This window comes from Gigantopelta aegis, chromosome 4 (genome assembly GCF_016097555.1).
Source record: "Gigantopelta aegis isolate Gae_Host chromosome 4, Gae_host_genome, whole genome shotgun sequence".
NCBI classification, from domain to species: domain Eukaryota; kingdom Metazoa; phylum Mollusca; class Gastropoda; order Neomphalida; family Peltospiridae; genus Gigantopelta; species Gigantopelta aegis.
This window is the reverse complement of record NC_054702.1, coordinates 65,107,851-65,123,859: the sequence shown is the minus strand read 5'-3', so window position 1 is coordinate 65,123,859 and position 16,009 is coordinate 65,107,851. Positions and strand designations below refer to the sequence as shown.

The window sequence follows — 16,009 nt, the reverse complement described above, 5'->3', positions numbered from 1 at the left end:
CATATTGCTAAATCGGAAGAAGGAAGCCATCTTTATTTCGCAGGCGTTTATGTCTGCCAACGAAGAGTTTGTGTTAATACAATTTTGATTATCCTAATCAGATACTCATATTTATAAAGCGTGTATATAGTAGTATGTCAACAATGAATCCTGAATAGTAAGTATCCGTGGGATAAATATGAAAATTTATATTAAATAGAAGAGATAGAAGGTTTGTAAGGCGATGTGTCACGGGAGAAAAGGGGTGATGTCACCAGCAGCTGATGACGCCCCAACTGTGCCCCCAGCCTTAAATTAAGCGATTATTAAAGTATTTTAAAAAACAAAATTATACAGTAATGAACACTGTTTCATAAAGGTCTTAAAATATGTGATGGGAATGTTTTTGTTTTTTTTTGTTATGACTTATGGTTGGTTGATTCTATTACCTATTGTCGTTGTCAACCAATTATCGATTATCTTTTAGGAAAGAATTACATATTGTTCTCTCCAACAGCTCTACATTTTACTTTTTTTTATAAATAAATGTCATAAGGATGTATTGTGACTTCATGAACCGAACATTTATGGAACTAAAACATTCTACCACTTGTAGTATATTTACTAATCACAAAGTATCTCTCTCTCCCCCCCCCCCCCCCCATTTTATTGATATATGTATAGAGGGAACCCTAAAACTAACCCTAACCCTAAAACTAACAATAGGGGGTAACAGTCGGATATTTTACCGTTTCATCCACAGACAATTCGTAAACCCACCTCAAACAATTCGTCCACTCGATTACAACATTTAGACCATTAAATCTAAAATGTTATTTCTTAGCCATTGAAATGGTTAATTATATTTCGTTTTGTGGTAAATTACTAGTATATGAAACAAACTAAAATTTAGTGGCACTATCAACTTGTTATTGTCTGTCTGTGTCCATTATAGTACGTTATTGATTTTCATTGTTTCTACTAGGAAGTTTGTGCCAGAAAATAATAGTCAATGCGCACCGGATGAAAATTTTGACATTTATGTTAAAAATACCATAATGTGATGTTGTTCGAAGTAACCAACCAATAAACAACAATATTATCTCCATTCCGCTGCCAAGTTCTTTCATCTGTTACATCCATAAAATCATAAGACATCCTTAAGGGGTGCGCATTGCCCCACTGTCCCCTACCAGGGCTCACCCAGGATCAAAAATACCTGTAGCCAAAATATTAGCCAAATGGAATTTTTATTAGCCATATTGAAAATGTCTTGGCCATTTTTAAAAAAAAAAATTCGCAGTACTGTATAGAGTATTTATATATGAATATGAAAATGTATCTTTTTCAGCTAATTGTGTACAAACTGGAATAAATAGGAATAACAAAACTTCAATGGGGGTAGGGACAGTTAATATATTACTTCAATTTGTCAGCGGGGGTGGGATTGGAATGAGGTTATGCAATATTTTCAGAGTTTGAAACCAGTACCCATACACCCACCCCCACTTCTAAGGCCTATGACATTAAATTAACAAACATACAGAAATATGGGGTGGGTGGATGTTTATGGAGGGTGTTGTTTTTTCTTTCTTCCTTTTTATGTTAGTTTGAATTGCTTTTTTTTTTTTTTTAAGTGACCCATCAATTTCATAATTTGTGCCACATTGTTGCTGTTGATTTCAGCGTCGTGTTAAATGCTTGTTGTGATTTATGCTTACAAAATACCTCAGCTAAGAATGCCGACTTCACAGTATACTCCATTTAATTCATTTATAAAACTAATTTTATTCAGTGTACATTTAACTGCAATTTGTACAATTTAAATACTGCATGTTCATTTCCGGCGATCACGATCTGCATGCGTGCTCTCGACCATGGGTACGAAATTAACAGACAAAGGAATACACAAAAACGGCAGTTACACATGTAGGTATTCATTGATGCAAACAACTAGTTTTTCTACAAATTTACATCAAGATTTACTTTTACGTAATCGTATTGTTTAATGTCCGCAACGATGTCAGCTGACTGAAACGTGACGTATATTCCCACCGAAAGCTGTCCTCGGTTCAGCCAATGAACGTTCTTCCCAACGTTCGCGAACTATTTGATTGATGTTCGTCGTGTCCATTTGGTTTAACGTGAAGCGCACAAACCAGTCTAGTGAACGTTTTGTTTTCGTTCGGTCTGGCTGAACTCGGCCCTTGAGACGGCCTACATGTCTTTCGGCCCTGAACTGGCATGTGTATTCAAATTGACACGCATTGTCGGTCTGTTTTTATTACTTTGGTTCAAAGATTTTACAAAGTAAAAATAACAAGTTACAGATCTTCCAGACATTGCTGTCATGCATGTTGAATGCATGCCGTTAAAATTAATAACCGTGATTATTAAAATAAGCAAACATTATAAGGCCTATGCTGTATTCTGCATGACACTATTTTTCATTACCGTTCGCGAGATGGCTATTACGCTAATTGAATATTTGGTAGTATTGTTATGTTTGAGGTGTTGGATAGATTGTAACCGTTTGTTCATATCAGAAGACAGAAAATGGCTTAGCCAAAATTTTAGCCACTTGCATATTTTATTAGCCATTTTTTTAAAAACTTAGCCAATGGCTAATTTGGCTACCAACAGCGTGAGCCCTGCCCTACACATATGCATGTGCTTTGTCGCCCAAAATAAATAATATTATAGTGAACGAATTGTCCAAGAACAAATTTTGGTTATGGACTAATCCTCTTGAGGTTAACAGTGGACAGATGTTTAGTGGACAGAACGTTCAGAGGACGAATCATCTGCATCCCACTCGAAACACATTAGCCGAAGTATAAGTAAGAATCAATTGGCCCAGTTGTTTCAAATGGGTCAATATCGGAAATCCTCGGGCAATGTTACATAAAACAATAAGAATGGGCATCATGTTAAAAATACCATAACGTGATGATATTCGAAGTAACCAGTCAATAAACAACCATATTATCTCCATTCCGCTGCCAAGTTCTTTCGTCTGTTACATCCATAAAATCACAAGACGTCCTTAAGAGGTGCGCATTGCCCCACCCTTCCCTACACGTATGCATGTGCTTGTCACTGATTTCCATAACAAGTTCATTTGTGTAAGCTACAGAAGCCACTATTTAATTCAATCCCTTTTCTCATTTTGGCATAACTATATGAACAGTATAAATGAGTTGTTCTTATCTGACGTTGTGATCTATTACCTTACAAAAGTGGACTGTTTCCAATTAATAATAAATTAAATAGGCAAAGATGTTTCGATCGTATTGGTACGTCTTCGAAGATATCTATTAAACCTGTGTTTTCAGATTTGCATAGCAAAGGTAAGTACCAGTCGTATTTTAAAATCTTGCAGGGTATGCACTTGGGATTTTTTTTTACTGGCCAATCAGGCCACTCACAGCAACGCTTTGACTCGCCCGTACAACTTTTGAATGATTAACGACTGAATTTCTTTTAAAAAAAACCTGTACTTTAAAAACATGTTATCATAGCATACAAACAATAATAACACAAACGAAGGAAACAGAACTTGTTTTAGTTACATTACAAACTGTTGTAATTAAATTACAATTATTATATTGTCACGGGACCCACATAATCGAGCATGTGGAATGTTTTATCAAGGCTCGGTCTTGGAATGAACAAGGTGCACGATGTTTAAAATGTGCACCAAATTAGTCTATCAACATCACAAAACGCAAAAATATTAGTAGTTTGGCAGTTTATTGCCAGAAGTATATTTTGGTATTGACACTCCTCTAGACAAATTTGTTTTTCCATTTCGGGCGAACTGGGCTAACGGTGGCAAGTTTGATAAACAAAAAGTACGTTGTGTTGTTTTTTCTTCTATAACCAAAACTGAACTGATTCCATTGTTAACTGTACATCACTTTGATGAATATAAATATGAACATTCAATCATTCCACTGTCTGTTAATAAATATTTTTGTCTCCTGGTGGGCAACCTAACCTGGGACAGGAGTTTAACTTGCCCATCAATATTTTCATTGGATCGGGTGCCGTTAAGATCGAACCCTGGTGCATATCGAAAGGTAACATTTACACTCAGTTTGTTTATAATGCATTAAAGGAATGATTTTGCAAGGCTTTTGATCTGGTATGCATCCTCGACAGTATATAATTCACACTATTGCGTAGTATCAAGTATATTATTGTATTTAATTAATAAAACCATTAAATGCCACTCCTGAGATTATTATGGACATTATCAGCCGTCATGCTTTATTACTGTAAATAATTCTGTAAAACTCTTGATTAAATAGACTTTCCCCATCTAAAATCACAGAACTGACCAATTACTTAGTCTCAAAGAAAAGAAAATTATCACTTTACTAACATGAGTGGTCGTTTTTGCTCCAGTGTAGCCTACAAAAATCAATTTTTTCTTTGGATTTTTTTTAAAGAAAAAGATGCTATAACCCCATTTCGTGCAAATTGAAATATATTTAGTTTTTTTATATTATAAAGTCAGGGAAGTGCCTTGTAAATTATTGTGTTTGTTTACACTGCATTCAGGAGTTGGTAGGACCTGACGTCACTTCGTCCCAAACTACAGTACTGAATGAAACAAAATGGCTGCCCCCATTTAGCAGGAATAATCAAGTTTTTTTTTATTAACTTTAAAGTTACACACGTTTTTTATTTCTTAAAGTGTCGGTATGTGTTGGCTCATATTTGACCTCCCTTTTAATACCACCCGTGGAACAATGTTTAAGTCACCGAAAACTTGTGCTACTTTGTTTTGTTTTGCCAATTAAAGAGATCCATCCATTTGGTCATTGGTACGTATTGAGGTCACGAGTTTGTATATAGAGTACTATCCAGGGCTAGTTTTGGATGTGTAGAGAATTTCACCAAATTATCCGTTAGACTTCAAAAATTACAGAAACCTAGTAATTTTCTCACAAAATATCAATTATTACATGAAATTATTTCGCCAAATTAAAATAAAATTTGCCAATTATTAGTTAAATTCGCAATTGGCCAATTTGGCGAGTGCCAGAGCTAGCCCTACTATCAGTGTTTTCATTGTGATATATAATTATTGAAGATAAATAGATGCATGTGTAATAAATTATACACAACGAAAGAAATATTTGATCTCGGTTTTCAAGTTTAATTATTCAAATTGTCACCATGTCTTTCAATCTTCTTTCCCCTTTCCCTCCTTCCACCATTGAATACAATGTTTTTTCATGCTGTTTTGCAGATCGTTTTTGAAAAAATATAATGCTTTGTCAGAATTTATTTATAAATATGATACATTTTTTTAGACATTTGATAATGTAATAAATTATTTTTCATAACAAATAACAATGCTTTGTACCATTAGTGGTATTCCTTAAGACTGGTAGGTACAGGTTTTGCATCTCAGTTTAACGACTCGATGAGTAGATGTAAGGCCACTACACCGACTTGTCTCTCACAAAGGGGAGGGACGTAGCCCAGTGGTAAAGCACTCGCTTTATGCACGGTCGGTCTGGGATCGATCCCTGTCATTGGGCACATTGGGCTATTTCTCGTTCCAGCCAGTGCACCACGACTGGCATATCAAATGCTGTGGTATGTACTACCCTGTCTGTGGGATGGTGCATATAAAAGATCCCTTGCTGCTAATCGAAAAGAGTAGCCCATGAAGTAGTGACTGGGTTTTCTCTCTCAATACCTGTGTGGTGCTTAACCTATGTCTGACGCCATATAACCATAAATAAAATGTGTTGAGTGCGTTTCCTTCCTTCTCTCTCACTAACCCACTGTCCTGTGTGAACAGACAACCAACATAGTTGAGGTGTATGCCACACACAGCATGTTTGAACCATAATTGGATATAATCACAAATAAGTAAACAAATAAATTATTTTTCATGACTGGAACTGGAATGTGCACAAACATACCAAAATGTTGATATTAATTGAATTTGTTCAGTTGAACCATGTACATGTGTTTATTTCCGAGTTTGTGGTTATTATTTTATATTTATGTATATATCCAACACTGGAGTACAGATAAATAATAGCATAATGTTAAGAGGTAGGGATGAGTGGAAGGCTTGGTTTATGTGCATGCAAAATGTATAGAATTGCAAACACTACCATAGATAGTAATGTCTTTTTATTTAACTTGAAGAAGGGAAAGAAGTAGTATACACTCTGTATGGTCAAAATATATATATGTAATCACAAAGGCAAAATCACTAGATTTTGGCAAACTGCCACACCACATACCATTGAAGTGTTAGATGGCTCAGCATCTATTATTAGGGGTATAATCATTTTGACAACATCATTTTGTCCATGTCACTACATTTTAAGTATTTAAGGGTATGTCTTGGAACTACTTGGTTATTAGGCATTTTAGGGTTGTCATAGCATAAAGTACTTCTAAATCAAAGTAGCTGTTTTATTTCTACATTAATTATGTCTGTTAGAAACAAAGTGAAAAGATCCACAGAAAGATTTATTGGTGAAATAGATGATTCGTTGTGGGACCGTGAGAGCTTGTACGTGTAGATTTTGTGTCTAATATATATATCAACTGAATTTTCTATTTGTACTTGCATGTACAGGTATAACTTGTGCTATTTCATGTGCATATAAGAAAGTGTGATCTCTAATAGAAATGTCTGCATTATGTTGTGGTTACAAACTTTGGGAAAGTTTTGATGATGATTTGGATGCTTGGTTTGCTGGTTGGTAAGTTTTACAATATTGGTGAAATTATTATTAATAAATAAGACCAGTCAGCAACCATAAACTGAAACTTATTGACAAGTAGTGTAAAAATATAACATAGGTTAATTACACTTTATACACTGATTACAACTGATAGTTTAAAAATAAATTTTAGTGTATAAATATAAAATAGGTTACGATTTCTTATGGTGATTATGATTAAGATAGAACACAAAACAAGCTGAAATGTGATTTAGTATTCATATTTACTCGTGTGTTTTGCTACTTCTGATTTCTGGTCTCGGTGTATGTGTAGTTTTAATTTTTAGTGATTATTTTATTTGTTTTATTTTTCAGTGATTATTTGTTTAAACTTCTACTGATTGGAGACTCTGGTGTTGGAAAATCCTGCCTTTTATTACGGTTTGCAGTAAGTAAGATTATGTGATATAAATAAAGTGTCCATTTGATTTCCTCCATAAAGTTGAATCAAAGTCTGTTACACTTAGTGCAATGACTGATATGAATATCAGAAAATTATATTAATAACAAAAACGTAATTTTGGTATTTTCTGTATGATAACAACTGTATAAGCTGTAATTTAAAACCTTTTAGGTGAGATAAATATTCTGAATTTGTAGATATATGATTTGATATGTCTGTCTTCAAATTGGTCCAGGATAGTAGGTACACTGTATTCTCCCATCCCTAGCTATGCAAGACAGACCTATTCCATGACGTCAGCCCATAGGGAATAAATCTGTCTTGGCTATGATGTCATTGAGTTTAATATGGGGGATATTACAGCGTTGGTAAACCTTTGTTATAAAAGCTATCTTGTTAATTTGTAGTGTTAAATACATGAAACAGATGTAGTAAATATGATGGTGTAGTTTATTTATGATAAAACAGTCAAATAAAGACGTTACCTTTTCAGCCATCTTTGTTTGTGTAAAATAATTGTTTATTTATCAAATGGATGGGAGAAAAAGGCTCCACGGTGGTAGAAATTTCAACCATGGGACTCTGCAAGCCTCATTCCGGGTCGAAATTTCCACCAATTCGTGTGTACTTTTTCTATCCCACATGACCACATATGATGGAGTCTATTAATGTACAGGTCAGTATTTAAAAATAGTTATATTTTACCCTTACAGAGATTTTGTATGGATGTTAAAATGTAGGGAATTAACTGTGGACCAGATATACAATGCACACATTAGGCCTGGTGCTTATAAAACTTTTAGTACAGACTTAAAAGACTTACAGAATCTAAAACTTTAACGCCACACAAATTTTATGTGTATGACATTATTAAAGATGAAGTCTAGACTCTAAAATTTTATAATCACTGGCCCAGATATTTATAGCAAGTGATTTTCAGATTGTCACCTTGTTTTCATAAATTGCTCGGGATTTGTCTATTTTGCAACAGCTAGTAATTTAGTGGATGTGTTTCTGTCAGACATATTTTTAATTGATTCATTTGTTAAACTTAACATCTTCTCTTTGTATAGCATTGTGTTTTCTATTTATTTTCAGGATGACACTTACACAGAAAGTTATATTAGTACAATTGGGGTGGATTTCGTAAGTTGGCATTTTTGCTTCTACTTGTATGTATTGACATTTTATCCTTTAGACTACTGGATTAATTTTTAACAAAAACCACGTTGAGTGGGTACAAGTTTATAATTTTTACTCACATATATTCACTTAAATGTGTTATAAATACATGCAATAAAGTTCATATATGAATCGGTAAGTATTATTTTCGTGTCTTTTTTTTTGTAATTTTTATTATTTTTAGATCGGCTAATGGTGATTAAAATTAGGCAAAAAATTGAAAAAGTTGCGTTTACTTACGGGCATTTGTGGCCAGCTGTCCAGTATTCCCGACAACAGTGGTTTTCTGACCATAATTTTTTTTTAAACCTGAACTACGATTCATATTGCAATGTTTGGTAATTTTCGTTGTTGGTAAAACGATCAAATTTATTATCAAATTAGCTGTCACAATCGGCTATTGATCCCTGAAAATGACCGCGACGTGCCGCCATTGTTGTCAAGCGAAAATACTTTTTTGTTTTATTATGTTTCCGGTGAGTGTCGTGCACAAAATGGCGGGAAATATGAGTTGGGGAATGCACTGTAGACAGTGTACAGTATGTCGACTGGCGTGACGTCGGGCGAGATATCTCGCCTGCAGTACTCGGAAGGTTAAAGGATAATTTCTTAGTTCAGATAATTTCTTGTATCTTCATCTTCATATTCAATCGGCACTGAAATGTTCCACTGTTTTTATCTGGAGAATAGTAAACACTTTGTTGTTGATCAGTCAGAGCATTCGGAACTGTTGATAGAGCATTCGAAACTCTTGATAGAGCATTCGGAACTGTTTATCAGTCAGAGCATTCGGAACTGTTTAACAGTCAGAGTATTTGGAACTGTTTATCAGTCGAAGCATTCAGAACTGGCACACATCTTGACATAGTGATAAATATTCTGGCATGCTCCAGCCAGTCGCATCAAGAAACTGTCTTTAATGCCTACAGACAATTGGACAACTTGAGAAAAAAAAAAAAAAAAGCGTTATTAAATTAAAGAAATTAATGTGAATCAGAAGAATCGTATATTTTTTGAGGACCATGAACTTTTAAAGAAAGAGAAAATTAGCAGGCATCTTTTAATCCGGAGTTAAGTTAGCTATGTATAGTATGATGATTTAGCAGGGTTTTATTTTTCTCATTCATTAGACCTTTTGTATACTGATGGAAAGAAATCAGAAATCACACCAACACTAACGGAATGAATGATTGCAACCAACACCCCCATCCATAGTGTCAGGAAGTTAACAAAGTTAGGGGACGTTTTTACCTCACACCACTGACATTCATTCACACATTACATCTTTGTTCGTAAACAGTCATTTCTACATTATTAGCAGTCTACAATACCAAGTGGTCTCTTATTTCTTTCACTCGGTTTCACTCAGTATATGTATCATGCCCAATACCTGCTCATTAACTTTTGTGCTGGGATGCTGTTGAATATCCTTCATGCAGTATTGTGGTGATCTTACCCTTTATAGAGCAACTACTGAACATTTTTGGCTCTGGTATGTATTGAAGTTTAATGGAGGTGTGTTTTCTGTTTTAGAAAATTCGCACGATAGAACTGGATGGAAAAACAATCAAACTGCAAATCGTAAGTTTTCATTTTTTAGATCTTTTTTCAATCGCATGGTTTATAGTAGAACCTAAATTCTGTTTATGTATCATGTTTGTTTAATCTTTTATTAACAACACAGAATCATACAACAATATATTTAATCACTACAGTGTGAAAAACAGCTAATTAAAAATAATATTGTCACTTGCACTGATAGAATGTAGCTTAAGTTGTGCTATTACTTGTTATTGTGATGGAGGAAAAGATCAAATATATTACCTTAGTTATAACAAATAACTTTATACATTATATTAAAGGAAACCATATATTTGCAACCGTTGTTTGGATTTTACCAAGGCAATGATCGCAAATACTGTGGTTGCCCTCCTTACTTGATGTTCAAAAATCATACGTAGGTAGCAAGAAAATGTCCTAATGCCCAACCTGGTTTGCAGTTGTTACCTACCCATACATCCCATGTTTTATATACTTAGTTGCGAAAAATAATAATAAAAATTGCAAAAGAAGTCTTTATTTGGCAAAACCATTAGCAAAATATTTTTTAATTTTGATTTTGAGTAATGAATCACACTTGTTTTGCTTTGATGTCCCTCCAACTGGCCTAGATGCTCTAGTTTTTGTTACTAAACCGAATGTAACACTTGCCCCGAAATAAAAATTTGACGCCATGCTGCCTTGCGCTGATATCACTTTTGTTACAGGGAATAATACACAATTACCAAAAAAATGACCCCAAAAACCCACAAGAAATAACTTGATTGCCAACTATAACATGTTTTTCTTTCAGTGGGACACAGCAGGTCAAGAACGATTCCGAACCATCACATCAAGTTACTACCGTGGAGCTCATGGCATCATTGTGGTTTATGATGTAACAGATCAGGTTTGTAGATTCAATACTAATTACTAGCATTGAAAGAGTGCAGAAAATTGAGTTATGTTAAAAAGGACATTGAACATTGACAGTGCTAGCTCTGGGTAAGCAAAAATTTTTGCCAAATTATATATAATTTTTTTTTTTTTAAATCAGTTCTTTTCCAACAGAATACCAATTATTAAATGAAATTGTTTTGCTGAATGAAAATATAATCTGCCAATTGTTCCTAAAATTAGGAATTGGTGAATTTGGCGAATAACGGATTCCCAGATTGGTGTGTATGCATTATAGATTGATCTTCTTCCTCAACGGGTATATTAAACGCTATGGTATGAGTTGTCATGTTATTGGGACAGTTCTTTTATAAATAACCTCTTAATTCCAAATTAAACATGGTACAACAGTCCTGTGATGAATGTGAGCTAGTAACAATGTTAAATTAATGGTGAATAGTATAAAAGTGTTATGCAGTTTGCTTTCAACGGTATAGGAATATTTTACGTTGGTCCTTTCACAAAATATTTACAATTTTAAACTAGCATTTATACATGTAAGATGTTTTTCTTTGTAGGAATCATTTAACAATGTGAAACAGTGGCTTCAGGAGATTGATCGGTATGCCAGTGAAAACGTCAATAAGCTGTTGGTGGGCAACAAGTGTGATCTGACAGCAAAGAAAGTCGTCGACTACACAACGGCCAAGGTAATCATTTGATTTTATGCTGTGTGTAAAATAATATCAATTATATACTGTAACATTTAAACATATTAAACTGTTTCCATTTCATGTCACGTTTCTGCTGTGAGTGAAAATAATCATTTCTAAGCAATCTGAAATTATGAACTGAATATTTGTATGTATTTTATGATGTTAATTTATAAAATATGGTAAATGATAAGTTAAGTGGGTGTGTTGTTTCCAAGTTACAATCAGACCTTTTGTTCAGTAAAATAGGTTTGCTCTGGGCTTTAGGCTCAAATAACATGAGGTCCTTTGGATTTGTTTGGTGTGTTTGATACATTTTAGGATTTTTTTAATTTGCACATTATGCTGCATATGTAGCTAGCTGAGGTGTTGCGACTGATGTTTAATTTTTTTCTTCAGGAATACGCTGATCAACTAGGAATACCCTTCCTTGAGACAAGTGCTAAGAATGCTACAAATGTTGAACAAGCATTTATGACAATGGCGGCAGAAATCAAGAACCGGATGGGTCCAGTGACAGCAGCCTCAGAAAATAAGCCAAGTGTGAAAATCAATTCTAGCACTCCGGTGAAACAAGGAGGTGGTGGTTGTTGTTAAGGAATGCTCATTCTTACCGGTCGGCATTGATATTTTTATGTATACGAATGGGGATCAGAGCGGAGATTGTCAATGCAGGGAGATGTCCTTGTAATCGCAGCCGCTGTGTGAAAGAGAAACCTGACAGAAAAGACATTTATTACCGACAAAAACAAAGTAGTAGTGAAGTGCACTGTGCTGCATCACAAAAACATCTCTCCAAACATGGGTGTATTTTAAATCCAAATGACTCGAATTGTATATCTGGAATCTGTATAAAAAGATAAATTAATCCATTCATTGTGATATCACACACAAAATTTTTGTCCACATTTTGCTAGTTCATAAACCCCTCCAAAAAACAACATAGTACTAAAATTGAAATGACAGATTGGCATGAAAGTCTGTCGTGTTGACAGTCGTCGAGTCGAACTTGATTTTCATTGTGCCGAGATTTTGAGAACTTAGAATATGAATGCCAGAAAAGAAGTGATCCACACACAGATCGATACACTTCAGTTCTTTTGCAACCCATCATCGTTTGAATGATATCAATAAATGTTTCTCTTATTTATTGACTAGTTTTGTGAAGTGTACACTTGTTGTTTGTTTGAATGAGATGCCATCACTGATGAAGCATCTTTGGTATTCCTTCAAGTTCTTGGTTTTTTGAAAATGGGAATTTTCATTTGTAATCACTGTTTTGTTTGTGGTTGTTTAACCTTTTCACTTCTATAAAACAGTTAAGACTGTGCCCAAGAGGGTGCCGTTTTAAATTGGGAGATCTAGATGTGAAAGGGTTAAAGGGATATACATTGTTAATGGGAGCGTCCTTTAGCTTCACACACAGTCAGTTAGACTAGGACTATTCCAGTTCAGTGAATTGTTCATATTGGTGTGCTTTCATAATTGTACATTCATTATTATGGAAATTCATTTTTTTTCCCTCTCACCCATTGGGATGGTCTTACAGATTAATATATATATTTGCAGAATTATGTAGAAATGAAACTTAATTAGTTGTGCTTTTTATCTTTCCAATAATCTTTCCTTTTTATCAATGTACTGTTGCATTATTATATATACATTCTGAAAGAATGCATTTTGTTCGTCTGTATGTTTATTTGGCCATTGCTGCTGGTTCATATGTCGTTTATGATTGACTTTGTCAACAAGAAGTATGCTTCAGTCCATTTGTCCTATCATGCCTTTTGGAATGGAACTATTCTGTTAGTTTTTCGGTCTGTATACCATCCCTGTGCTTTGTAAAGTTGCAACATTGAATTTAAAAAAAAAAAAAAAAAAATCCCACTCAAACATTTTGATTAAAGGCTTTTATTTCCATGCTGATTTCTACATAATTTATTCCGGGTTTTTTCTAAATATAGATATGGGGTGGGAACAGAATTTTGAATTAGTACTTGCTCATAATGGTGTAAAAAAAATCTGCATCTCACTGGTTGTTTTCTTCTGCAAGTTTTCTATTGTAATATCCCATGCATTCATTTAGTCTTTAATTTATTGAACAAGCTTTCATACTAATACATTTAGGAGGCTTTGACCTTGGTATGTCATCAGTATTCTGCTTGTAGCATTCATTCAGCATTAAGTGGGTGCAAGTTATATATTAGTGCTTAGAGTAAATTGGGGATGGGGTGGGCGACAGAAGGTCACAGTTGTTTGTGTTTTAAAAAGTGAAGCATAATCCAGTGCTAATTTCACACAAAAATTAGCAGCAAAAACATTTGCGGAACAAAATGTTTCTATAAATTGGGCAGTGGTTCATAAATTCCAAGGTTTTTGAACCCAATAACACAAAAAAAAGTATTGGTAAACGGGTCTGCTAGAATTCAATCTCGCATACAGTTATGATCTTTAATTTCTATAATATAATGGCGGCGTATCAGGATATCTTTACTAACTGCTTTTACAATATAGCAGCCTTTCCATAAGACATTGGTTGTCTTTTTTCTTTCTTTTTTTCATTTTCACTTGCTGTGAAAGGGGTATTTTATCAGAGCACAGGGAATAAAGAGTAAATTAACTAGTCATAAAAGTGCTGATGGGTTGAGTTGACCACCCTGAAAGACGGACGACCAGTTGTGTCCCTTGAGTGTGTTTTGTGTTCATGTGATTATTCATGGGGTACTGTTTGTGAATGAGTGAGAGAGAACTGAAAGTAGTCAAAGTAAGCTGTATAAAATTATGTTGGTCAAACAAACTGCTTCTCCCATTTCTCTCCATGTAGTGATTGATTACCAAGAGCAAAATTCTGACTAGTAATAAATTATAAAAGAAAGAAATAACTTGGCACTGTATGAATGGAATAACACCTGCCAGATAAATGTTATTTAAGCTGTTTTTCTTGCTGTAATTGGGCAGGTTTCCTTGTTGTATGCTTGTAAAATGACCTGCACTGTATCAACATCTATTGACAATAAATACTTGTAAATATTCCTTACATTTGTTGCAATTGCTTTGTTTCCTATTCTGATTGATAGCACTAACATTGAACTGACGCTTGCCGAAAATTAGTCTTATGCTGGTTTGGTTATAATGCGAGGTAAATTAGACATAAAATGTAGCCATAAGATGTCTGCAGCATGACTAGCTGAATAGGTGCAACTTTGCTAAGTGGGTTGGCATCTGTTTCAGTCAGGTCATATGGATTGAAGAATACCTTAATCAGTAGTGGAATATTTCAGAAATTGCACCTCAGTATTCAGGGAGGTGCATTGTTTAAAAAGGGGAACAATATTCAGAAGTACATCAACATGCTGACCAAGATGTCGCATGTCCCCCACTTAACGCATCTAACCATTTTTGGAACACCTCACAATTGGGAGGGGGTGAATCTCGTGCACTTTCCCTGGTTTCACAACTACCTGTTGCTTCTCTCCAACACCAAACCAATTAACCTTAACTCCTATATCAATGGCTTTAATACATATAATATCTGGAAAGTGTAGAGATAACTTAAATTGGAAAGCTGTCCTAGAATGATGGAAATAAACCTGGGGCCTAATTCCCAAAGGTCTCTTAGGCTCTGTTAGACACCAAAGCATCCTCTTTGCAAGTCCTTTTAGCATTGCACTGTGAGATCGCAAAGTTGCGAGAGTGAATTAGGCTGCTGGAAAGTAAAAACTGATTAAATTTGAAACAATCTTATAATATGGCGGTTGGAAGAACAAAGTCTACAGACTTTAATATTCCGATTAGTGATGTTCCAGTGATCAATTACAATTTAAAAAAAATGATTGGTTGGGGTCTAGATTATAAATATCCATAATTGATGGTCACAGAAATCTTTTAACTAATTGTTGATTCCTCCAGTTTAGATCGCTGAATTGATGCAAATATGTTTGGGTTAGTATTTGTTTTCATGCGTATATGAAGAATTTTTTTTAATTAAATGGTTATTAAAAGGGTAAAATTAGCAATTTGTAGGGCCTTTCAGTGAACGTGACAATACCTGTGTGATTCAATTAATTCAAATCCTTGTACATGTCTTCATTTAATGTTAACCAATTGTGCAATCAAAAGTTGATTGGTTACCGCTTTGTGTAACAGACTATAAACCATTAAATTCCAACTGATCCCCAACATTGCTACTGATTAATATTCATGTTATATTACACAGAAACGGGTGAAATGTGAAGCCATTAGTTTTGTATGTGCATGTCTTTCTATCCAAATTGGTGTTGAATGTTTACAGGGTGCTAGATGGATTTTGAATAGCAAGGAGAGAGCAATTCCCGACTTAGGATGGACAAAGCTTTTTAATGTTTTGTTCATATTGGTGCATGACCTGTTAAATAGGCATGTTCAGTTTCAAACTGTAAGGTGTACATTTAGATCAAGCTGTTATAGTGCAAGGTCGGACTATTGCCAGCTCTTCCATCTGGGACAGGATGATGAATTTTTTAATATGTAAAAACACAAAGTGTCAACTGGCA

The 16,009-nt window shown here is 34.5% G+C and overlaps 1 protein-coding gene across 1 annotated transcript; it reads left to right on the top strand.

The window, feature by feature from the left end:
• Positions 1-14,510, top strand: LOC121370936 (ras-related protein Rab-1A). The gene is made up of 7 exons (XM_041496482.1): positions 1-157; positions 7,059-7,131; positions 8,245-8,292; positions 9,862-9,909; positions 10,682-10,777; positions 11,343-11,474; positions 11,877-14,510. Exons 1-7 carry the CDS (start codon positions 135-137, stop codon positions 12,072-12,074), a joined length of 618 nt encoding a protein of 205 aa, XP_041352416.1. The 5' UTR covers positions 1-134; the 3' UTR covers positions 12,075-14,510.
• Positions 14,511-16,009: the final 1,499 nt, after the last annotated feature.